Source organism: Oxyura jamaicensis, chromosome 1 (genome assembly GCF_011077185.1).
Source record: "Oxyura jamaicensis isolate SHBP4307 breed ruddy duck chromosome 1, BPBGC_Ojam_1.0, whole genome shotgun sequence".
Lineage (NCBI taxonomy): Eukaryota > Metazoa > Chordata > Aves > Anseriformes > Anatidae > Oxyura > Oxyura jamaicensis.
The window spans coordinates 35,498,866-35,523,675 of NC_048893.1; the positions used below are offsets into that span (position 1 = coordinate 35,498,866).

General features: G+C 40.7%; 2 protein-coding genes across 3 annotated transcripts in view; one reads left to right on the top strand and one right to left on the bottom strand.

Moving 5' to 3' along the window:
- Nucleotides 1-1,629: 1,629 nt before the first annotated feature.
- Nucleotides 1,630-22,521, bottom strand: GNS (glucosamine (N-acetyl)-6-sulfatase). The gene is made up of 14 exons (XM_035332920.1): nucleotides 22,261-22,521; nucleotides 21,988-22,047; nucleotides 21,144-21,350; nucleotides 19,580-19,645; nucleotides 19,079-19,177; nucleotides 16,479-16,646; nucleotides 12,661-12,743; nucleotides 11,176-11,294; nucleotides 10,555-10,658; nucleotides 10,082-10,183; nucleotides 8,744-8,851; nucleotides 7,948-8,058; nucleotides 6,052-6,212; nucleotides 1,630-5,233 (listed from the first exon to the last, which is right to left on the bottom strand). Exons 1-14 carry the CDS (start codon nucleotides 22,420-22,422, stop codon nucleotides 5,158-5,160), a joined length of 1,626 nt encoding a protein of 541 aa, XP_035188811.1. The 5' UTR covers nucleotides 22,423-22,521; the 3' UTR covers nucleotides 1,630-5,157.
- A 31-nt stretch (nucleotides 22,522-22,552) lies between these two features.
- The window catches only part of TBC1D30 (TBC1 domain family member 30), a 52,270-nt gene continuing 50,012 nt past the window's right edge, over nucleotides 22,553-24,810 (top strand). The window contains exon 1 of one of the 2 annotated variants that reach the window (XM_035332885.1): nucleotides 22,553-22,877. In XM_035332885.1, coding sequence (XP_035188776.1) covers nucleotides 22,568-22,877 — 310 coding nt within the window. In that variant the 5' untranslated portion in view covers nucleotides 22,553-22,567. The remainder of the gene's footprint in view (nucleotides 22,878-24,810) is intronic. The other variant, XM_035332893.1, reaches the window with a different exon arrangement.

The window sequence follows — 24,810 nt, forward strand, 5'->3', positions numbered from 1 at the left end:
TTTTTTTCATTATGAAATGCAAGAGATACTGCTTGATCTTTATCAACCTGTGTGCCAGTATCCCAACAGAAACTAACTTCAATTTTGCTGGAATACTTGAGGATTGGTATCTTTTTAACAGCAGTTTTACTGTTGCGGTAACATTGAGAACTCATTTCTAAAGCAGAAAAATCAGCATTAACAAAAATAGCCCACATTCACAAGTACTCATCCCTTTGTTTATAGCGACATACTTTCAATGCAGGTGAAGAACCCTTTACACAAAGTATGGGGAATTTGCTATTGGAATCTAAATCTGCAGTCATTCTTGCCAAGCAAGAGTCATACACCCTGTTATGATTAAACATGCTACTTTTTCTAGGAACCCTGCTGCCTTTTCCCCAGAACTTGTGCAGGAAAAACTGAGGTCGGTGATGCAGTTGTATTCCATCAAGTACCTCTTAGTCCTCTTGTCTTCAGTGTGTTTGCTTTGTTTTTAAGAAAAAGAGTTTCTTTCGGCAGCTGGAATAGGTTCAAGTACCATCCACACCTTGAACAAGCAGGCACCAACTCTATTTTAAGATTAATGAGCTATTACAGGACTGCCAACTTCAGACACAGTCCATCATATGATTAAATGACAGCTAAATCCAAATAGAGTAAGATCTAGGAAACTGTGTATTAGCATTACCATCTTTTTCTTTTTTTTTCCTTGAATGAATGCGAGTCCTTTATCATTCTTCATACACGACTTGCTCTTAGAAAGCAATGACAAAAAGGAGACAGTGCGGAAAACTTCCATGACCCATATGAAAACATCACTTGGGCTATCAGTTATGCCTTTAAGCACACTGGGAAGATGCACCTAGGTAATAGAGATGCATTTTCTTGTGGCACTACAGTAAACTTTCAACTTCTCATAACCTGAATCAAAAAAAAATCCTTTAAGTAGCTGTTAGACATTTTCCCCTACTAAATGAAACACTGCTACATCACTGAAGCAGAAATGAAGATACAGTACAGAAATACTTCTTTAGAAGCTTGGGAAATCCTCAGACTTAAATAGGTTAAACATACCTGCTGTGTAGTCTAGAAAAGTGTTATGTATGTACTTCTTTGTTATGTGTATACTTTTAAAGCAGTTGCACAGAATCATCCAACGAATCAAATTCTGTAACAGGGATTTTGAGGTGAGGGCAGCAGTTAAATAAGTGAAGCAGCACTTATATAATTGTTGCACACAGTTCCAAGTATTGGAAAAAACACTTACACAGGATTGTATTCTTCCTCTTTCACAGAGGCAGAATGTACTGCTTTTGATTATGAACAAGTTTCTCCATCGTCTGTTCTTAAAATTTTCCATCTATTCAACTACATCAGTTTCCAAAGAAATATTGGAAAGCACAGCCTGCATTTAAATGAATTCACTCACCTCAGTGTTCCTACCTCCTGTAGTGGTTGTGTGTGGTCTCGCTACACTCTATACAAAGATCAACTGTGACTCTGTAGAAGTTCACTGGTAGACTTTTTTTTTTAAATGTAATGGAGCAGTAAGCACAGAACTGGCTTATCAGTTCAGAATTCCGTCTTTAGAAGCATGACACAGCTTGATCCTTTGGAAAGCTTTAATTGAAGATCAGTAACAAAGGTAAGTTTGATAGGCAGTTTATTTTTTCTTTTCCCAAAAGTGCAGCAGTGAACAGGGTCCTCTGGAAGGGCACTTTCTAAACAAACGTTCAAACAGCAGAAACTAAGTATGCTCACAACATGCTACAGCGAAGTATGCTCACATACAGAGAAAAGGAATACAAATAAGATTCACTTTAATTGAATCATAACAAAACTGACAGTTGTTTGATTATGAGGAAATGTATAATAAGTCTCAAACTTAAGTTGATTGCTTGAAGAGGTATTGCACCTGTTGTGGGTATCTTCATGCATGTCCACATTACAGCTTTATTCCCCAAACAGAAGTCCAAGTTACTGAGCCTATGCTGGGTAAACATGTACTAGCTGTACTGATTTATGCTCAAGTGATGATATACAATGTTTCTTGTTTTAGGGTAATGTCAAAGTTATTAACTATATTTCTCCCTGCATAGTATCTGCTTTACCACATCAGATCATTCAAGTTCACAGCTCTGCTTTTGATAATAATGTCAAAAAATACAAAATAAATCACATTTTACCTAAACAGATCTCTGCTCCGATAAGGCCCCTTCATTTAACACAAATGCCTTCAGTAACAAGGTAGACACAGCCACAAATAGCATATGAAATTGAGTATCAAGGAAGACCATTTAACTTTAAACTCATTTGGTTGGGAATTAGATCTGGTTGCAACTTAAAGTTCCTTCATGATATATATATAATTGTCAGGGATAAGAATTAATACTGTTCATTCAGGACTGTTAAAATACTCAGTATTAATAACTCCTGGAAATAAACACCAGACAAGTCACAACAAACTCCTCCAAAAGCAACGGAAGCCAGGCAGATGTTGGTTCCTGTTCTTCCTTCAATTATGTGGCTTTGCTAAACAGATCTTAAGCCTCTATCACAAGATAAAGTGAAGTTATTTTCCTGAATAGCTAATTCTCTTGGTTTTTGTTAAGAAAGGACTAATTTCATTCTAAAATGAGTTTATAGTATGACATACGTTACCTACAACAGATTTCAGGTATAGTGTGGTTCTGAGTGCAGAAGGTAAGTTATTCAGTCTAATTACAGATACAGTCGTACCCAAATTAGCACTTGTACTATCTGCACAAGCCTGTAAATAATTTGTCTCATCACACATGCTGAATAGTCTATGTCAGTTCTACTGTCCACTTTCATGTCATTTGTTAGCCAAAAAGTAAAACCTTCAAAAGGAAAAATTTGCTTACTATGGCTTTAGATCACTTTAAGAAAGCTTTAAGAAAAGTGAGTGTAAGTTATGTATTTGTACCCATAAGAAATTTTTTTTTCTATTTAGATGCATCATAATGAAATCATTACTTGCACTGAAACTTAACAGAAGTATAAACTTCACATACGATCTCCTAGATTTGATAGAGCTATTGAGGGTTTAACGTAAACAGTGTATTTTGTACCAGCCTCAACGCAGCTCTCAATATAAAGTTTATGAAGTTTAAACAAAGACCAAGTCTAACTTGCTAGAATTATGTGAGCAAAACACTATGTAAATGAACTTTAGGTTTAGTTCACGGTGCAAGAAAATACTTGAGCATGAAAAACTTTGGTTTTGTTTTTAAAGACAAAACAGTCTGAAGCAAATTGATGGGTAATACTAAGGCTTGAGAAACAAAGAAGAGAGTAAAGCTACAATTGTAATGGAGGCAAAAAACATCCTGAGTATCTGAAAGTATGCAAACAGTTTGAGAGTATCTGAACATAGATGCTTCAGCTGAGAAACTACCTTGCCAGCAATTTTTCTTCAAATATTTGGTCATACTAGATTTGAAACAATGAGCTAAATTGGAAATAAAAGCTCTAAATAGAGCTTTTAAAAGCTTGAATGAAACCTTACCATCACAGAAGTTTGCAGCTAAACTACATGAAAGGCAACTTCTGTGCTTCAGAATCAAAAGCAAGGAAAGCTCATATGATTTTACTGTAGCATTGTTTTTATCCAGTGTGTGGATCTGTATCAGGTTATGTATCTCCACAGTCCTGATACTGTCATACTTGTTGCCTGACCATCTTTTTCCCCCCATGGTAAAAGGTTTTGTGTGACAGAAACTGAAAACACCATGCTTTCTTTTAGAAGACCTAAAATAGCTGGCTAAAAACTAGACTTGCACCAGTTTGTTTGACAAGGGAAAGACCACCTTGCCTGATAATACAGTTGATTTGCACACAAGCAACATGAACTTGTGTTTCAAAATATACACTGTTTCTAGAAGGTGTTTTACTAATGACTCTATACAAAAGTTCTATACTAACTGAAGTTCAGGTGTTTTTCAAGGTTCAGAAAGATACTCAAGTTTGGGTACAAGTGCCAGCTGCATTTCAGATTAGCCTAATCAGAAGGTTGAAAAGTCAACACCACCCTTCCAAAGGGAAACCAAATGATAACACACTACAGTTAGATGTCTACTGTGCACTCCTTTGATGTGAAGGCCACTTACTGCAGATTGTGTAGTTATGTCTCAACCAAAAAGCAGCTCTCTACAAAGAACTTAAACTGCCTAAAATAGCCCTCTTACCTTAACTTCTAGTGAACAGTGATTTTAGTTTTCTCTCAAAATAATTTACCTTCAAGAATCTAATGACTTCGTTAGACAATTCAAGACATTTGGAGGTTAGAGACAGATCAACTCTACTATGGTGCCCTGTTCTGAGTATTAGTATTACTTCTCTCCATGTACTGAAATAGATTTAACAGCTCAAAACACAGGCACACTTACTTGAATACTTGTTAGTCTCTGTTTTGATTAACGCACTAGGAAGCCTATATTAAACCCTAAGTTTTTTCAGTAGTACATATTAACCCATTCCAGCATTTCAAACTAGGAGGCTGAAATTACATTCTTGTTTGCAAGCTACCAAAGCAGATCTACAAAATCCATTGGTCTCATTTAAAGTGGTCTTATTGAAAGAGGATATTTTGTGTACTGATTTTAGTCTGCAAGAGACACTTGCTAGTCAGACCCTACAGTTTTGACTAATGCCTTCCCTATGCTATTTTAGGCTAGGTTGCTATTGCCATTAACAGCTTTGAGCTCAACACAGGAAACCTATCATTAAACATAGCCTTCAGGAAAGTGACACTGAATATAGGTGAGCATTACTGTGCAATAGCTCCTGCCTATCTAACCCAATTCAAATATGCATTTATTGACTTTTAGAACAAAATAAACTGTTCAGGTTCATAGGCCATAGATTCACCTCTGTGCCTGTGATATGAAAAGGTACTTAAAAGACAAAGGTGGTAATCAAATATCTGAGCAAGACAGGTTAGCTGTGTGTAATGATTTAGAGTTACAGTTCAGCTGTAAAATATACATATTGCACAAGGCAACCAGCTAAAGACGAGGGTTTTTCTTCCGAATGGGTTTTCAATAGCCCATCAGAAGTCTTCCAGCTGCGATCAGCAAGAGTTTGAGACAGACCTGCTGCAATCACTGGAAAAACTGGTCAGTGGGAGCTGATTGCAAGAGGCTCTTAAATGCTTCATAAGGACTGCGCAGAAAACCTCCGAGCCCGAACACCATGATTGCTGAACATCAGCCGTGGGTCAAACCTGTACCTGTAGAAAGGAACAGTGTTGAGTTGCACTTCGTCTACAGTAACAGCCATTTCTAGAAATAGCTGATCTCTAAAATAGGTCCAATATAATGCTACATGAATAGTTCCTTTCCTGATATCTAATAGGTAGAGAGATTGTTCCTATCGTATGCTGAATTATAACAACAAGCAGTTAAGGAGTTGATAATCTCTAGAGAAATAAATACGAGCTACAACATACCAACAGCATTATTGATATGTATAACAGTAGGCATCCTTGAGATGTATTTGCTGCCTCAAATTACAGGTTTGTGGCACAACTGTAAAAACATTTTAAATAGCGCTTAGGAAAGCTTCAGTCCAAATGAGTACTGACTGAGTTTTGACATAAGCAGCAAAAATTACTTAGCACAGCTGTCTAATACATATAGCTTAGGTCCTGCAGTAAAATATTTTTTGCTAACAGCACCTCCAGGAATAATCAAAGCAAGTATTTGGAAAATTCCTGCCTATGGAAATATGCAGAGCTTTTCATTGCTTGCAGGCAAGTCTGAAGTCACTTGTGTCTGACTACCCAGAAGGGCTGTAAGCTTACAGCTATGCTAAGTCAATGGCTGACAAGATTATAATAGAATACCATAAAGTTATATTTTGTAGGTTAATTAAAATAGAAGTTGAGATTTTAAGAAATAAGCATCAAGAAGCCATTTCTATTAAACAAAAGCATGTATGTTGGTGATACTCTCTCTCATCGTAAATAACATTCTATGAAGAATTTCATAAATATATTTTAAGTACATTGTTATACTTAAAAGTATTATGAGTTGACGCAGTGTTTACCCAGGATCAAAGACTCCAGGTGTACGGCAAGTTGCTCCTGAACAGGACTGCAGCATCATTAATCGATAGTTCATCTTCTCTAGAATTTCTTGATCAATTGTTTTAGCAATGTTGTTGATCTGGTGTGGATCTGCAGTCAAGTTATATACTTCCACAAACACCTGTTGAATACAAGAAAGTTCCCACACTGTATTAAGTCCTACATGCTAATTAACATTAATCACCTTATATTACTGTAATGAAGTGTTCTTCCCCAATAACCTCAAATGGTATTTTGTTATATAGCAGCTATCTGTAGCCTGGTGGCTAAATAGCCAAAGACAGAACAGTGTGTATATAAAGCTAGTTTTGTTATAGTGGAGTTTTTTTTTTTTTTTTAAAAAAAGACTATTTTAGGTGGGTGCAAAACCATCTACTACAGTATAGGTCTTTTTAACACCTAAATGACCCTGTCTTAAGCCTGCAACTCCAGAGGAAAAGGCCAAGGAGAAGGTGGCTGTTTTTTTCATTAATTGATCTCAAAATACAATTTGACAACAATCATATCACCACTGTATGCTCATCATGTACTTCCAGCTGTCAAAACTCAGACACATCTTAACTACATGTACAAAACATGCTGAACATAAATATGCTATAACCTTAATAAAAGAAAGCTTTTGCGTGTATACATGCTTTGAGAACTTCATTTGTCTAGACAATTTTGGGGCATGTTTGTTTCTTGGTACATTAAATCTCTAAACTAGTCTGTGGGACAAACAGTAGTCAAACATATCTCAAAAAATTCAGCTGGGGTTTTGTCTGTGCTGCAGTAGGAGTTGCGATTGCAGATGATAACAATTAACACTGACTCAGTTGTGTCTAACTTAGATAAGATGCATCAGGACAGACTTTGGCTGCAAGCTTTCTTATAAGGTTCACTGCAAGGTCTCAAACACTACATCGCTGCATCTTTCCAGTAGTGTTAGCCTTAATTTAGCTGACCCAGGTAAGCTGAGTGACCCAGAAATTCAGCCACCGATAAAATGCAGAATCTGCTATCTTTATTTCCTATAGTCTTTTTGTGCTGTCTCCCTGAAAAAAAAAAAACAACAACAACAACAACAAAAACACCTTGTGGGATTGACTGTCCTGCTTTACGTTGTTTATTGCAGATTACCAGATATTTGTGTGGCAGCATGGTAATTGGGAATACCTGATTTACTGCACATCTGCTGACAAGGCAGCTTATTGAATTTGTAACCCTAACACTTACTTCAAACTCAGCATGCTCTCTAGAACAACTGTTTGTAAGTGGCCACAAGTAACAATCAGCCCTGAGACTCACCAGCTTTTGCACACACAGCTGGTGCTCCACAAGTGAGATGTGAGCAGTTTCTGAACAGACAACTACATCCCATACAACCACACAACTTAAGCTAACAGCAGAGACTTTTCTCAGAGTTGTAACAGACTTTTGGCCATAACAGGCAAACAAGTGAGCAACAGAAGAAATAATTAGCCTAAGGCTTCTGTTCAAGGAAAAAGAGTTGCAGTTGAACATAGGAACAGCAGAGTACAATGCAACAGAAAATGCTGCACACAGCAATCTGTCACACGGAATTAGGGCAAAAATGGGAACTGAATCCAGCCTCAAAGCAGCTCCCCCATAGGCTGTTAAGTAATGCTAGGAAGCAAAAGTGATAGGCTATTCCCGTGCTGCCCTCCCACCTGCCTCCCCATCTCACCACAAAGTTTTGTTCAAACATTCTCGTCAGTAGTTAAATACTTTACTGCTTGTCCTGCAAGCAGTGCTAATCTGCTTTTCAGATTACTTTATGCAAATGTTGAGAGCAGACAGGACTGTGGGCAATCACTCGCACAGCTGTGAACAGCTAAGGTCTGCCAGAGACTCACCTCCCGGTCATCAAACTCACAGTACTGCAGATCCCAGGAAGTTGACATCGTCCTTACACAAGCATACGTGTTGTTATAGGAGTCTTCACAGACGCAGTCTGGGAAGCAGTGCTGTGAAGTAAGCAGTTCACAAATACTTGAGAACAGGGAAAAATAAAGATGAACTAGCAATCCTTTCCCTGGAGTCTATACCAGCTCAAGCCATATACAGTTAATTAATGAACACCTGGATTTTAGTCTAGCACACAGGTATCCATTGGGGATGTTAAGCAAAGGTCAGCTCTTCTTGAGAAAGTGTTGTTAACGAAATCACCATGATTAAATGCATTTTGTCTGGGAAGCTTGCATATCCATACTAAACAGTGTAGCATAAAATGCACTACTAAACAATACAACACAAAAGGGATGCTTTCCTTAAAGGAAACTGATTCAGAAAGCAGGTAGTGACTCAAAAAGCTGTAAGATTGTATTGTTTGACAAGGCCACTGGAACTGTAGAAGGAAGATGTCACTGCCAGCCATTTTGTCTAGTCCACTCCTTTCTGGATATTTCTTCAGCCCACAGGCCCCATAGATTTCCACTAAAAGGGCAACTGTTCTGTATGGTCATGTGGACACATCAGTTCCGTGTGGATGGATGTCTCCCTGATTCTTAAATGCTGCACAGCACCTACAGAGCTAGCCCCTACTTACTAAGACACGGGAAGCTTTCTTCTAGAACCAGGTTAGCCCACAGAACAATCATAGCTTTAAGTCAGTTGCTATTTTCTAGCATTAACAAATCTTGTCCTACTTACTGTGACACCAGGTCCTAGGCCGGGACAGGTAGGATCACTGCCGTTATATCCTTCTCCTTGGTACTCCACCAAGAAGTCTGATCTCCATGTCACATTTTTGTCTCCTCTCTAAGACAAGAGGTTAACATGACTTAATATTCATTGAACTGTGAAAGAGTAGAAACGTTCCATGCCTTGGAAAATGAATTCTATTCATTGCTTAAAAGGCAGTTTGAGTCATGGTCCCTAGTTTGAGTCAGTCTTAAAATAATATTAGGTCTTAGGTTAGAATGCCTTGGGTAGCTAGAAGACAAGGATCCAATCAAAGAACTCTAAATCTTTATAAAAACGGTACTAAAGTACCATCGTCAAGTTATAAGGAATCAATCATGCAGCAATACAAAACATTAGCCACAGGGCTAGAAATTACTGTATTACAGACAAGCTCCCTGTAACAAGGCTGTTCCTCTCTCTCTTTGATTTGTATCAATGACCACAACAGATGGAAAAAGATAGCCTTCATGTAAAAGATAAACAGCTTTAAGAAGCAACTAAGTTTTAAGCTGCTCTATTTGTAGATGCATTTTAAAAGATAGAGTGGGGGAAAGAATTGTAAGGTTAATGTACAGCACCATCACAGACATATGCAGTGAAACAATGAGTTTCACATTTTTGCTTGTCTGAGTTTAAACTAGATACCTTTTATCTGCTTTCATCTAATGAACAGCTTAAGGTTAGGATACAAGGTTTTAACAGCAAAGCACTGTTTTAAATCTAGATGATCTCCCACATTTCAAGTAAGCTGTCTTCAATTTATAGACTAAATTTGATTAAAACTAAAAGGATCAACTACAAGCAGCTTTATTTAAGTAGGCATCTGCTCACTTAGTGGAAAGGTCAGGTTTACTTTATGAAACCACCTGCATTGTTGCAGAGTTTTAGGGGGAACCACTACTTCTGCTGAAAACTGAGGCAAACCAAAGATGTTGGTAAAAACAGCCTGCTTTTCTCTTACGTCTATACTGAGAAATCCTAAGGAAAAGGCAAGGGATGGTGCAAACTGGAAATAACATACAGCCTCCATAATAGGGAGTTCTTTATGTATGGCAGGACTAGCCAAAGGATGACAAGTTTTGGTTACAAAACAACCACAAAGCTGTAGTGCTTATCAAAATATACCTGCATTTAAACAGGATACCAACACCTCCCTCTCCCTCCCCACAAGCTATGAACAATCTGTAAAAGTAAACAAGTGAAGAATATGAACTACAAGTCCACCCAGTCCGTTGAAGGGAACGGTATGCACTTTGAATAACCCCTACAACAATTACTGGTTACAAACCCTGCCCATCTACTTACCAACAGCGGCAATAGCGACATTCCATCCATCTGGGTCTTATTCAAGTCATAGCCTGCAATGTCCAGAATAGTGGGACCCAAATCAATATTTGCAACAAGCATCTGCAGGGTGAGGAAAACTGTTAGTTCAGAAGAACAGAACCTAACAGATAAAATAACGAGACTTGTGTATTTTAGTGTTTAGGTGTATCTAAATCACGAGTACTTAATTTCATCTTCATTGTCTTACAGAACATAACATTCACAAGCAATGCTAGGGTCTTCAGAAAGTGATCTCCACACCTAATTTATTTCTGCAGCCTGCAATTACTTAACTTTACTGATTCAAGTAAGGTCATACAGCTTTTTTTTTTTTAAATAAAGTCTTTTCATTTTCTACCACCCCACGTAGGCAATAATTTCTAAATTTTATCAAGTAGGTAACTGTGAAACAACAGAAGTAAAGCAGTATTGTGTCTTCATTTCTTACCTACCTTGTTTGTCTGATTTGGTTTTATCCCTGGTCCTCGAACTAGCAATGGAACTTTGATATCAAACTCATACAGCTGCCGTTTGTCTATTGGCAAAGAAAACTGGCCTATACGTTAGAAGAGGGAGAAAGTTAAATAGGTTCTTGTTTTATATTTAGAGTCTTGTGTTACTCAATTTCCAGCAACCAATTTTAAGTCAGGAGAGATGAACATAAACTACATTAACAAAGTGGAGGATATTTTGAAGCTGACAGTTCTTGTAAGACATTATCTCAAGGATTAACAGTTTAGATACCACATACTCAGCTGTGCAACTTGACGTAGAAATAGGCCTTTGAGACAGATATTGGTCAACTCTACAAAGATCCTTCCTCCATTTCTATCTAATTTTAGTGGTAGACAGTAACGCTGAAAACCAACAAAACACAAATGCCCAAACAAAACAAGAAATATCCCCGAACACTCCACAGTGCAACTATTCAATGTTTTGCAATTTATATCAGTACTTCTCATGTCTACAGTTTTCCACAGCTGCTGTTCCCGTTTTCTGGAGTGGCCACAAGAGTGACATGTGTGTGATTTCTGGATCTTCTACAAATGTTCAGTAAGCAATGAAAACCTTACCAGTATGGAAGCCGTTGTCTGATGTGTAGAATATGTATGTGTTATCCAGTTCTCCGTGGAATTCCAATTTCTTCACTAGTTTCTCTACCAGGTCATCTACTGACAACAGAGTTTGCCACCTATACAGAAACAAAGCAATTCATGCAAAAATGAAAAAATTAGAATAATTCTGACTGGTAGGGCATTCATGTTCCTCTAAGTTAGTAGTGTATGCACTGTAAGCAGTTTATTTGCAAATTCTGAAAACAAACTTCACAGATTACTATTCTGTACTTTTTGAGGCTGCAACTTAAGATAGAAATGGACTGTTTGTCTGCAGTTCTTGTTGATTTTATTTGGTAGTGTCTGAGAAAGACGTCAAAATGATGATTACTTCTTATCTTATCTGGAGACAGCCAGGACCAACTTTGAAGCAACACAGTAACAAAGAGTCAGAGTTATCTCCTACAAGGTCATTTCTTATTAGTTCTTTATATCTAATTTTTAATACTAAAATACAAAGTCTTTCAAGAATTTCATTTTCTATAACAGATCCTTTCTGCCTGGAAAGCACATCAGTTATTTTGTATTACATAGTATCACGGTCCGTTCTTTCAGGATATTTAAAAGCCTTGAACAGTCACAGGTTATTCCTTCTTTTGTCATGGTGTCTGTCATTGAGATCACTTCCAGTAGGTCAACAGTAAGACTTCTCAGACTAGTATTATGCTGAATTAACTGGAGTTATTTAATTACTAGATCCTGTTGTCTCCAGGCTTAATTTAAGATTGCTGCATAATTTTGCCTTCACATTTTTATAAAGCAAGAGCCTAAAAAAAAAAAAAAGCCTGGTCTTCCACCTCCAAAGCAACAAGCTAATGCCTGATAACTGCTCAAAATTAAGTTTAACTTTTAAATTAAAGCTAACATTTCTTTCAGAAACCTACAGTGTAAACAAATACACCTTTCTTTATAGAAAGAGAACAAGCTGTATCTTCACATTCCCTCCCCACTTTCCCTAACCCCTTATAAAAAGGGAATCAAGCACTTGCCTTCGACAGTCAGAATTATTACAGATGTTCCTGTCTGAAAAGATGGGACTAAGAAACAGACAAAGCCAACATTAATGAGATTAGCTGGCTGATAAATTGGTATTTCATGTACGTCATGGAAGAATCTGGAATTCAAGTGCTTCCAAAGTAGAGAATTATGTCTTTTTTTATTATGACTTTGGAAAATGTATTGTGCACTAAAAGAAAAGCAGTGCAGACACCGAGCATGATGTCTTGCTATGATTTAGGAGAAAAATATCTCCAAAGTCAATTACAGTTTTCTTTGCAAAAAGTAAACTCAAAGTCAGATGTGTTGAGACAAATGCCAGAGAACTATTACAGCTAACTCAACGTCTAAAGTCAGACTTATTACAACCCTTTAAAAAAAAAAAAGAAATAAAAAGAGACAGGTTTTGAGCAGAAAATTTAAGCAACAACAACAAAAAAATCATACCTCTTTCTATAAGCATCATCAAGGAACTGTATTGAAGAGTTAGTCATTGGAGTCTTTGCTTGTCGAATTAACCAGTGCTTGTTCTAAAGGAAGATCAGGGTAGAAGAGAAGAACAGGAAAAGGTTTTTGTCAGCCCTTAAACCTTTGTTAGGCTGATTACAAAATAAATCTTGTTTAGGGCAATACATCTGTGTGATTCCTGTGAAATAGCTAGGCGATACTATCAAAGTGACCTGACTCTAGTTTTTCCTCTTGGCTTACGTAAGGCCTAAGTTGCAAGAGAGAACATGTTACAGTTCCATTGTGCTTGGTCCTTGGACAAAAAAAATAGCTGTGAATATTTGCAAAGCAGTCCAGGAAAGAATTCATGCAAATTGCTGGGGAAGGCTCTCCCAACCAAAGTTTCAATAGCTACCAAAATTCAGGAAGAAGCCTGATACAGATCTGATAGGAAAAATGTTTGAAGGATTGTGCATCATTATAAAAATGAAGATGGTTGTCAAAGTAAGGTTCTTTGGGGACTGATACTTAGTAGCATCCTAGCCTAAGTTGAGAAGTGGGAAGAAATGCCTGCAATTATGACTACCTAATTTACAGGCAGGTGATAGATACAAAGATCTGCCACTATCGGATTCTCAGTAGCCTAAGAACTCAGGGCTAGAGACTACTGAGGAAAAAAAAAATAATCAAGTTTAGTTGGATTTTTTTATTTGAGAGTGTTTCTTTTACTGAAGGGTTATTGATTTTTTTTCCTCTAGATTTTTCATCCCCAAGTTTGAGAAACAGCCCTTTATCTTCGCTCCTCATCCCTCCCCTTCCCCAAGTAAGAGACGATCAAACTCTTAATATGAAAAGTTATAGCTGCACATCCTGAAGCACCAGTCTGAACTGGGTCAGGCACTGTATAAATACCTGGGAAGGGCTGTTGTGAGCAAGCTGAAGGTTAGCATTAATGGGGAGCAGAATAAAGGAGAAAGTCATGTCAATGCAACTTTACACTTTTTTGTTTACTAAGTCAGACATGATCCACTCCTCATCTCCAGCCTGAGCCTATATTTAGCTGGTCACTCCTCTCCAGAGCCTCTAGTTATGCAATTTCCCTCCTGTCACAAGTGAATGACTGAAAGGGTTCAGAAGGCTTTAAGGACTCACAATGAAGTGAGTCATCTTCTGCAGTTTCCCTATTCTGTGTTTTGCAGAAGAAAAGATTTTTGGCATGGAGAACTACTATCACGCCCAGTTTATTTTAATTCAGTTGTATCAGCTCTTGCTTGTGGCATTTGTAAAGCAATTCTCTGGACAGATGCTACATCCATCTCAGTAAGAAAACTGATGGCATCATCAAGGCCAAACACCTAGGCCTTGTGTGTTGGTCAGGAGTGCAAAAATAAGGACAGACATCACAACCCCCATCCCCAGCTCAGCACAAGTTCTTCAAGAAATGAAGGATCCAGCAACGTCACCTGTGCGGACACTTTCCTCAGGAGGTGGACTTGGGAAAGGTCCTCCCCAAGGTACAACTGTGCTTCGTTTCTCTTGCTGTGAAATAACAAATCCCTCTTGTCTGGAGTATTCTGATATTCCTACCTTTCTCTTTTAAGTTTCAGAAACTTCACAGAGCACCTTAACACATTTGTGAATTTCAATAAACTTCATACTGATGCACTGCCCTCAAATTTGTTTCCCTGTTGAGTTTCTTTCACCAGATTATGTATAAAGCTGTCCACCTGTCCTGCTGCCTCCCTACGTCTCATTCTAAAAGAAAGTTTACAAGACCTTGAGACAGAACAACCTGTCTTGCCAGCAGAATCTGGACACAGCTGTGCTCCAGCTTGCAGGGAAAAAAATCTGTGCAAGAGAAATACCTGACACACATCTCAGTCAGCTTCTCTCTGAGCAGCTTTCTTAGACCACTCACCTGGAGCATCAACAGCCTTGCCTGGAAAACCAGACAGCTACCTACCACTTGGTATAGTTCACTGCTGAGGATCGTAAGCAGAAAGCAGAGTACACATCACTGGCCAGCGTGATGAGAACTCAAATCCTACTCTTTATGCAGAGATTGCACCTATGCCGCTCCTTTTAGTACCTCTTGCCCACATACTACACAAAGAAGCTAGGCAACGTTGATTTAGGTATCAAGGCTGTAAATGCAAAACTACACAATATGAGATTGCCTAGCAAACATTACAACATCAGCAACTTGAGGGTCTGAGCCAAAGTGTACGATTATTGCTATGGCAGGAATTGCACTTGCCCCAGAAAAGAGCAAAGCTCAAAAAAGAGCTAGGCTTGACGATTATGACATGACCACCTGAAGAAATGCACACTGCTAATGACTGTAGCTGTTTTATGCCTTGGAAGATAGGCAGTGCCAGTCCATTCCTATTGTGAAACCTAGCAAGATCACTGCACCCACGGATATTAACTACCAAACATTAAATCAGTCTGTCATTTTGCTTTGTATTATGTAAGCACATGCAGAGCTTTTGCCTTTGCTTCACATAAGCGACCTCCCAGGCTGTATTTTTTGGCTAGGTGCTGACTTCACTGGTCAAGTTATTTCTAGCTCACACCTTTGAAAGCACTCAGTTATTACAGGAACACAGCTTAAGACAAAGTTATGGATACTTTTTAATGGAAAAGAGACTTCAAGTCCAATCATCAACAAAAAAAGACAAATTCATCCACTGCCTTCCCCTCTGCCCTTTTCCTCCTACCCACCTATGTTCCTGATCTCCCCTGCCCTTCCCCCAGCAGATGAGGAATGGGTGGCTGCAGTCAGTCCCTAACAGCATATCTCTACTGCTCCCTCATGCTTTTCCCTCCTCCACCACAGGCCTCTCCACAAGCTGCAGGGGAACCTCTGCTCTGGAGTTGGAGCAGCACCTCCTCCTCCCCCCCTTCTTCAATGGCCTTGGTGCTCACACTGCTGTTTCTCACAGTTTCCACTTCTCCTGCCTGTGAAGTGTTTTCTGCCCTTTAAGTGTATTTTCCAAGTGAAATCTTGACCTAAGTTAAACAGTGAAGTGCAGTGAGGTCTGCATTTGAGACTAATTGGACCAGAAAAATACAAAACCCCACATATTAAATATCTCACCTGATTAACTGTTTGTGGCTTACTCTACCAATAAACGGAAGCAAAAGCAGCAGATTAGTCTAAGCTAGACCATACATGGCTAAGTTTCCCAGCAGTGGAAGGTACTGGCCTGTCACAAATGCGTCCGAGTTTGTAACGCTAGGCTGAACAATTCTGGTTACAAGTTATTTCAACGAACAAAAGCCAAATTCTCCAAGTCCTTTATGACCCTGGGCCCTGCAGCTCACAAAGCCTTCTGGCACCTCTGATAAGCTTTTCAAGTTGGAGCAGCTTTGCTATGAGCTCAAGCAAAGGACCACCCCACCCACATGAGCAAAAGACAGTGTTCTCATTTTTCCTCTGAGCCTCTGTGTAGCACACCACCTATGTGTTCTCCTGAACATGTTGAAGAGCAATGAAGGAACACAAAGTGCTTCAGGACAATCTGGAAACTGGACAAGGAATTAACTTTTTCTCCCATTTATCAATCATTATTTTAATAAACTACTTTATTTTTGCCACTAACTTTTTTTTTTTATTTATAAGATATCGGTATGCAAAAACCTAAGTCACAACAGACATTCCTTACACATAAGGGGTGATTAAGATACCTAAACAACCAGTAGTCATTGCATCGGCCTATTCTTCCACTTAAACGTAACATGCAAGTGAGGGTCACTGTCTCCTGCACTCACGAACTAGTGGAACAGCCTATGCAGATCCTTGCAGGGTAGCTTACCTTTCCGTGAATGTTGAAGTTGCTGTTTCTTGGCGCACTGACGTTCTGAAAGCTGTTTTTGTACTGTGGCGCAGCTGTCCAAGGCGAGTGTGGTGCTGGGGTTGAGATCATCATGAAGAAAGGTTCAAAATTAGATTTGTACTCCAGGAAGTCCAATGACATGTTGGCCTGTCAACAGTTTTGTTGAAGAATATAAGTTCATTTACTCCAAAAGTAAAATGCACTCAAAAAACCCAGACTAGGCATGCAAAACATTTAGAGCTTGGAAGTACCAGGAACATTTAAGCCACTTCAGAAGCTTATTACTTGCCCATCTACAAACGTCCAAAATAGCAGCTCCCAATAAAATAAAATCAAGTGTTAAATTCTTTGTCCCACATCTCTGAACAGCATTCTGCTTTCAACCTTTACATTATTTAGGCCTGGAAAGCTCAAAAGGATGCAGAGAACAACTCCAGCTTCTCATGCTACTGCACCTATTCCACATCTCAACAAAATCCACTTGAACCCTCCTGTCACTGAGTAAAATTGCAACTTTAATATAGCCTGAGTCTTTGAGGCTCTCAAAATGCCATCTCATGCCTGACAGATCACAGTCTGTCAGATTCAGTTTTCTTACGAAGTAGCAGAAGTTCTGAAAAAGTTATTTTGCTCCACTGTTTATAGTGTACGCTCACGATGCAGTCAGCTCCTGCTTTCTAAGGGGTGCCACATCTGTGCTGGTGAAACCACAAGCTGTAAGATTAAAAACAGTGCCAGATCCAACCACTCATGCCAAGTCACTGTACTTTCATTTTCACTTCAGTCTGTCCAACTTCAAGTAGCTACTTCGAGGAGATTGTGAGTTTCATTTTGGCTTTAATTTTAAAGATTGGCCAGGGGAAGGCTTCAAAGATATTACTTGCTGGTGAGTTCTCCACTATTCAGTTCTTGCAACATTTTCTTTTCCGGTCTGATTAGCATATCCCTGAGATTTTTTTCTCATCCTCTAGAATAAAGGAAACACTAGGAATTCCGTACTAACACAACCTCCTCTTCCTTCCTCCTAACTTCCAGAGCTAAGCACCAGGGACTGGACTTCAAGGACCTCCCCTCTTAAGGGAGGATAAGAACTGTGTGAATTTCAGGAACTGGTATGACAGAGGCAAACTCAGAACTAGTCTGAGCTAGTTAGGAGCTTAAACTGCAGTAGACAAATCCAGATTCTTAATACTAGACCTCATCACCTGGATGTCCTTAGGACAAGGGATTGCTCATGCCATCAAGCAACACAAGAACTTCGCATAAGCTACGTAAGCTTTTTCCTGGTGGTCTCTATTGCCACACATCTGGCAGCAGAGGAGTGGTGTGCAACACCCAGGTAGCGAACTAAACTGAAACGCTAATTTGAAATGATGAATACATATTTGATAACTACAGGCAGAAGTTAGAATGCAGCACACTGAAAATCATCATATACTGCTGTATCAACAGGCAACCCACCACAACTAAGAAGTTTATGCAGCAGTCTGTTGGTTGAAATGCCTATGAGCTACTGAAGGATCAATAAGACTGATATAACGCCAGTAACAGAACAGTTAACTCTCTTCTGGCTTATCAATTCCAATCTAGCTTTAGCCACTGTAAATCTAAGTTTAATCAGACAGCTGTTACACACCCTAAGAAGCATCAATCATTTCCATCCCTAGTAAGCAGCTGTCTAGGTTAAAAAACTGGCAATGAACTTCGGAGTCTCAACAGAAGACCACAAACTTACTGCTTCAGGAGACTTTTCAGGGAAGAGTTTTCCTGAGCATGCAAGCTCTCAGGAATGCCAAATAACATACTGTAACAGAACACTAACTTAAGACTCTCTTGGAGGGAGGTAAGGGGGTGAGGGCAACAGAAAAACCCACACAGGATCCAAGGTACTTGCTAAACAGGGCCTCAAGAGAACTAAAACTCTTACAACTTTCCTTTAGGTATCTTATATCCTTGTTGACTTCCTTAATTATTTTGTCTCCAGAGGATAAAATGCTAAAGACTTCCCTGGTCAGCAACACATTTTGGCACAGGTTGCCCTCACACTCCATGGTGCATTAATTAGCTTTTGATACGCCTAACTTATCTGTTTGATGTAGTTAAGGATGACAAGACATTGACACACTGTAATTACTACCAAACAGAACAGCACGCAGTTACTTTTACATGCTTCATTTCCTACTGAAATTTTGCTGCAATTAATCTCTTATAGAAGTTGAGTACTATAATGAAATACATCCTTCTATGAAGTAATTTAAGACATGGCTTGTATCCATCACGCTCCTCACGTACCACAGCAGTCAGTAGTAACCTCACACTGAGGTTACTGGTAGCAAATGGACAGTTGAAACCAATTTCCTTTTCACACCTCATGTGCACAAATGTGTCATTTTAAAATTCACACAATCTTGTGTGAATCTTGTTTTGCTGGTTAATGTCTGCCTATGACAATGACAGCACAACCGTGCAGTATTTATGAACTAATGAACTGCCACCCCCAGCCCTCCTCAAACCCCCAAGGTGAGACATTATCTGGTCATAAGTAGCTTTTGTGACACAGATGTTGTGAAGTTTCTTACCAGTACATCTGTCAGATAATCTACGCTGTAGTTCTCACCATGCTTTCGTGCTTTGCCATTTACTGAAAGAGTATAGTTGTAGTACTTGGAATTTTTCTCCTATGAAAAAGAAAAGTTATGTGCATTTTTATACAAAGCAACGTGTACATTGATTACTCAAAATAATCAAAAACTCCCCAAAAGCATTCATTGAATGTGTTGCAAGCATTTGTCACAAGGACAGACCAAGAATTCTCAAAACTGGTCACCAACAACAGCACGTATTGCAGTGTTATCTTACACTGCTTTGGCTTTACAAGTTGGGTTTTTTCCCCAGGCATCTGAGTAGGAGCAACCCTTGTGAAAGCCAACGGACTGACATGAAGTAGAGAAATCAACCAATGTAAGATTTACGTTAAGTTGTTACATGCTCTGACTGCTATTTCACGACCAGCAAAGTTAGAACATGAATTGAATTCCAAAGCATACCAAAATTGAGTATATTAAAAACAAGTCACATACCAAAGCATACCAAAAACTCCATCCAGGAGGGACATGGCCAACTCCCCCTGCATCCTCTGCTCCATACTGAAAAAAGACAGACCATGACTCAGTTTCTATTATCATGAATAAAAGCTAGAAGTTACATTTCATATTCATGTGCTTTATCCAACATTAGTCAGAAACCCCAACTTCATAAGAAATACATCTACTCATACATAAGAGTGTACGTACAGCCTGTTAAAGAGATCAGGGTTAAAGTAATTAACCTATTAGGGACTCACCAATAAAATTAAAATTTTATTCCCTCTTCTACTCTGCGCATGAACGTATGTAGAAATACTACAGAACACATGATAAATCATCACATAGTAAGATATGATCAAAACATGCAACAAGACAGTCTTGGGTTTTGTGCTGGCAGTTCAGAAGAGATTAAAGATAACTTCACACAAACCAACAGCTTCCATCATCCTGCCTGAAGAATTGGTGTGAACTTAAAGCAGTGCTAGCTGCTGTCATCTTAGTGCCAAATAATCTACAACAACCAGCCCTGAAGCCAGCAAAAAGGAAAGCAACAGCTGAACCAGTGCCAAATTCAAAACAGAGGATGCCTCAGAGCAACACAACGTGTCTTCTCAGTGCTGTCCTCTGCCATCTACATGGCTCCCCTTACTGCAGGGATAGGAGATTCTGCTGAGTCAAGGGATGCTCAAAGGATGCCAAATAAAAGCCTTCCTTCCTCTACTCACATCAGTAGCTTCAGTAGAGACAGACTTGTGCCTGGCAATGAATATTCACGTTCCATTATTCTATTGTACCACCATTTTCCACCAAGAGATGCAAGGAAAATAATACTGTTAAGAACTTTAAGTCATCTAGCTCCAAATACAACTCCATCACACAAGAACCACACCTCATCTTAGACTGTCAGCAATGAATTTTAAACCTCACCATAAACTACTGTGAACCACGGCTTGGCTGAAAGCAGGGAAAAATATAAGTGCACACACACACACAATTAATTTAACAATAAAGTGCAGAGTAACCTCTGCAGAGAGCTCCACTAATACCTACTCTCCCAGTGAGTTTACTTCAGTGAACTTTTATTTAAGCTTTTATTTAAAATAACACATTCACTGCTAAAAAGAAAGTAGTCCTGATTCGAGGAGAGACATCATGAACAGCGAGATAGACCTATTTTTTTTTTTCTTTAAGTAACAATGTTCTAACACCTATGGTGCTGGCCTGATGACATTCTTCATAGATACTACATGCCAGTCATCTATTTCCTACAGTCATAAAATGAATCATCTCTAGCAATTAACACATCTGAACACACTGAAAAGAATCTTTGGATCCTTTCACAATCACCTTTTAAAAACATTCAGGGAACTAAGAATCTGACTTTAATTAAGTTCCAGATTTGAACTTTGCATCTTATGTACCCCATTGCAGTAGAGAGAATTGTTTATCTGAATAAAACCATTTTAAATATTTGGGGAATACACAATTCACGACAAACATAAAACAACAGAATATTTCAGAAACACGTGCAAACAATAGAAACATAAGCACATAATACCTCATTCAAATACTTTCCAGCGAAGAACGTTTGATAACCACACATAGATTTGAGGAGGGCTGGGAAGGTATATGGTTCTTGAATCTTCTGCCATGATTTGCTGCTACAGTTTCCTTCCAGAGTGTTATTGACAACGTGATGATTATGAGGGTATTTTCCTGTTAAAATGCTAGCGCGACTGGGACAGCAAAGTGCACTGGGAACATACTGTGAAAAAAAGCAGGATGAAGAGATACAAGATTAATATTGTAGAATATTTTTTTCCTTAAAATTTACAGGTTTGAAACATCAGACAATAGGTTGACTAAGAAGCTCAATGGCTTTAAAACTGCACAAGATATTCTCCTTTTTGGAGGCAAAGAATTACACCCCAAGTATTTTCACTAGTGAAACACTGCACGTGAAACCAGTTTTTTGTTTCTCCAGCACACGGCCTCCACCCCCTGTATCACAAACACCGCTTACCAGTTGATTCGCTATGTTTTCAGCCACGGTGATATATTAGAATATAAGATGACTGAAGCAGGTTATGAACACACAGAAAGCTGGAAGTTTTAAGTAGCTTCTTTTAAAGCTTCTTAGGTTATAATAGAAATGCTTACTAGGTAGTTCTACTTCACTGGCTAAGGAAGTTAGCCCGAGTACTTTTAGGAAGTGAAATTTTCCCCTGTAAGACTCAGCTGAAAGCCATGCTCTATATACATATTGAGACTTAAGAGCTGTTAGGCATTAAGGAAACCAGCCGTGTACACGCAGATTCGTAGAAGTTAACAGGCTCTAAAATTATGGTTTAAGCACAGACACCCACACCTGAGCGGCCCAGAGAGGTAACGCAGACACTCACCGCGTTCACGAAGGTGACTCCCATCTGCGCGATGAGCGCGTTGGTCTTCTTCAGGGGGGTCTGCAAGAGAGGGGAGGGCGCCCTGAGGCAGCAGGCCTGCCGCAGCCGGGTGCCACCACACACCGACAGGGCTGAGCCCCCCTGCGCCCGTTTTCCCCACACCTCACACGGGTGACCCCAGCCCGCCGGGAGACGCCACATTTTCGGCCCTATGGGGCTGAAGCCCGGTTCCCCTCAGGGTTTACCCCACAGCCCCCCCCGTGCCGGGCTCACCATGCCGCCCAGGAAGACGTCCTGGTCGTCGGTGAGGACGAGCACCACGTTAGGCCTCCGCGCCGCCTGCGCGGGGCTCGGCGCCGGGCTCAGCACCAGCAGCGCGGCCAGCACCAGCCCCCGGGCCGCCGCTGCGGGAGAAGGAGCAGCAGGAGGGGACATGGCGGCAGCGGGGCGCGGAGGGAGCTGAGGGCAGCGGAGCTGAGGCTGCCGAGCCCCGGGGAGCACCGCGCGGCCCCGGCCCGCCCCCGGCAGATGAGCGGCGGAGCGGGGGGCGGGTCACGTAGCCCGGCACCGCCCGCCCGCCATGGCCGCGCCCGCCCACCGGAACCCGGCGCTGCCGAGTGGCCGCCACAAGATGGAGGCCCCGGAGCGCGGCCTGCGAGGGGGGCCCGGCAGCAGCGCCGACAGCCAGCTCGAGGAGGAGGACGAGGAGGAAGACGAGGAGGATGAGGAGGGTCCCCGCAGCGGCCGCTCCAGCCGCACCTCGTCGCTGGTCAGCGGGCTGCTCACCGAGCTCTACAGCGCCGCCGAGGCGGGCAGCGCCCGCGCCGGGGTCCTGCGGGAGCTGCAGCGGCAGCGGCCGCCGAGCCAGGGCGGCTACCTGCGGCTCAAAGGTACGGGACAGCAGGGACAGCCCTCCCCGAGGGGCTCCTGTCAGCAGGGTACGGCGATGAGGTGCCAGGAGCTGCTCTGAGAACGGCCGGGTCTCCCCATGTGACCCCCACCCCGTCCCTTTCGATTCTGGGGGAGCTACGAGAGGTGCTGTATCACACGGGGTAGCTGCTCACCTCACGGGGTACCTGCGCTTCTCAGGTCATTTTTGTTCTGCCAGGCTTAAGGTTTGCTGTTTTTAGGCTTAGCTCACCTGCAGGTCAACTTCCAGGGGAAAGCTAAATGGTACAACATGTAACCGCAACAGTCAGCTACCCCAAATCAAAATGAAGCCATCAACCAGTGCTAAAATCAAAATGAAGGCACCAAACAGCACTAACGACAACCAGGCAGCTGTGGCGGTGAATGCCTGTGAGGATGGGACTTGCAGCCAGGCTGACCTGGCGAAGAGGGCTCTGCAAAGGGCTCTGGTGTCCCAGTCTTAAAACGTTCTCAGTTTTGGCAAGGAAAGACAGGAGGTGTACAAATGTGACTGTTTCTCAGGCTGTGCAAACAGCTTTCTGCTTCCGTGTTTGGCTTCTTAACGTGATGATGTTAAAGGATGTAGCTCACGGTCTGTATGTCCCATGGTGATCTGGGACTCAGCAAGAGATCAGCCTCTTTGGGAACACGTGTTAGAGAATAAATCCTCTTGAATTTTGCTGCAAAACCGATTCGTTGTTCTTATAGGGACAGCCAACTGGAACTAGCAAGAAAGAGTAAAATTCAGCTTGCTGTTCTTATGCTGACTCCCCAAGTCAATTGGAATGCAATTTATTTATTTTTTTCCCTTGAGGTTCATAAATGTGGTTTGAAGTCACCTTGCCTGATCCCTGTGATTGGAGGCGCCAACTGAGCAGCAGGTGCCAAAATGGGTGGAGACTCCAAAATACAGGATTGTACCTATGGCTGCCCTGCCTTGCCTTGTACCTGGCTCTTTATCACCCCATAACTAAATAACATTTTAGCCTACTTTGCCCTTTTTTCTAGGCTCCCCAGAACTTTGGGGAAGGCTTTGCTGTATGAGTTGAGCTGATCACCATCTCGCTAACAGTAGCTTTTGCACGATTCATGAACATTTTCTCGCTGGATCAGATTACCAAAGTACGGATTTTTTTTTTTTTTTGATTGACTTTTCTTTCAGCATCGGGGAGATATGATTGGATTGAAAGTGATGTAAGGTTTGATAACAGCCTCGGGAAGCAAGCGGTTCTGATACAAGTGGCAAACTTCACTCACTAGGCTGTTACAGCAAAGACCTGAAGAGGTCAGTGTGCGATAGGCAAGACCCAAGCATTCACTGATGGGATGCGCTGTTCTGGGGACAGAGGAGAGAATTCCAAATTTTAATGGACTTGAGACAAATCCCAGACAACTCTCTTTTCTCCTGGACCCAAAGCTCACCACATGAGGGCTAATAGGAATATTAGAATTAAGCAGAATCATTTGGGCGAGCTGAGGGGGTTTGGTGGAACAGTGACCAGTGAAAAGAAGCAGAAGCCACGTAGGTTGCCTCTTAATGAAGAGAATTTCCCAATTCCAGCTCATCCTGGACTTGCATTTCTGGCCTTGCAGGCAGCTTCTTGAACATGTTCCTTTGCCTATTATCATTTGCTTATTGCCCATGCACGTTTTCCACAGGCAGTTTTCAGTGTTTAAAACACACCCCCTGCATTTGCTGCTCTAGATGTATTCTGACTACATCTGTCATAAAGTTTCCAATTTATTGCAGTATAATTAGTAAGTTTAATACACTGGGCAATAAGTTGAGGTACTTGAGTTCAAATAAAAACTAAGGTCTTGGCCTCTGATCCTGAAGATCTTTGTAACTGGGAATTGTACCATTCAATAGAACTTGTCATTTATTGAAAATTTGTATACGTAAATGTCTGTGGG

Coding starts and splice junctions, on each gene's coding strand:
- GNS (XM_035332920.1), bottom strand. CDS start 22,422: ATGTCCCCTCCTGCTGCTCCTTCTCCCGCAGCGGCGGCCCGGGGGCTG. Junction 11,295..12,660: donor GATGATGCTTATAGAAAGAG/GTATGATTTTTT, acceptor GTTTCTGTATAG/GTGGCAAACTCTGTTGTCAG. Junction 8,059..8,743: donor GCCTAGGACCTGGTGTCACA/GTAAGTAGGACA, acceptor CTTACTTCACAG/CACTGCTTCCCAGACTGCGT.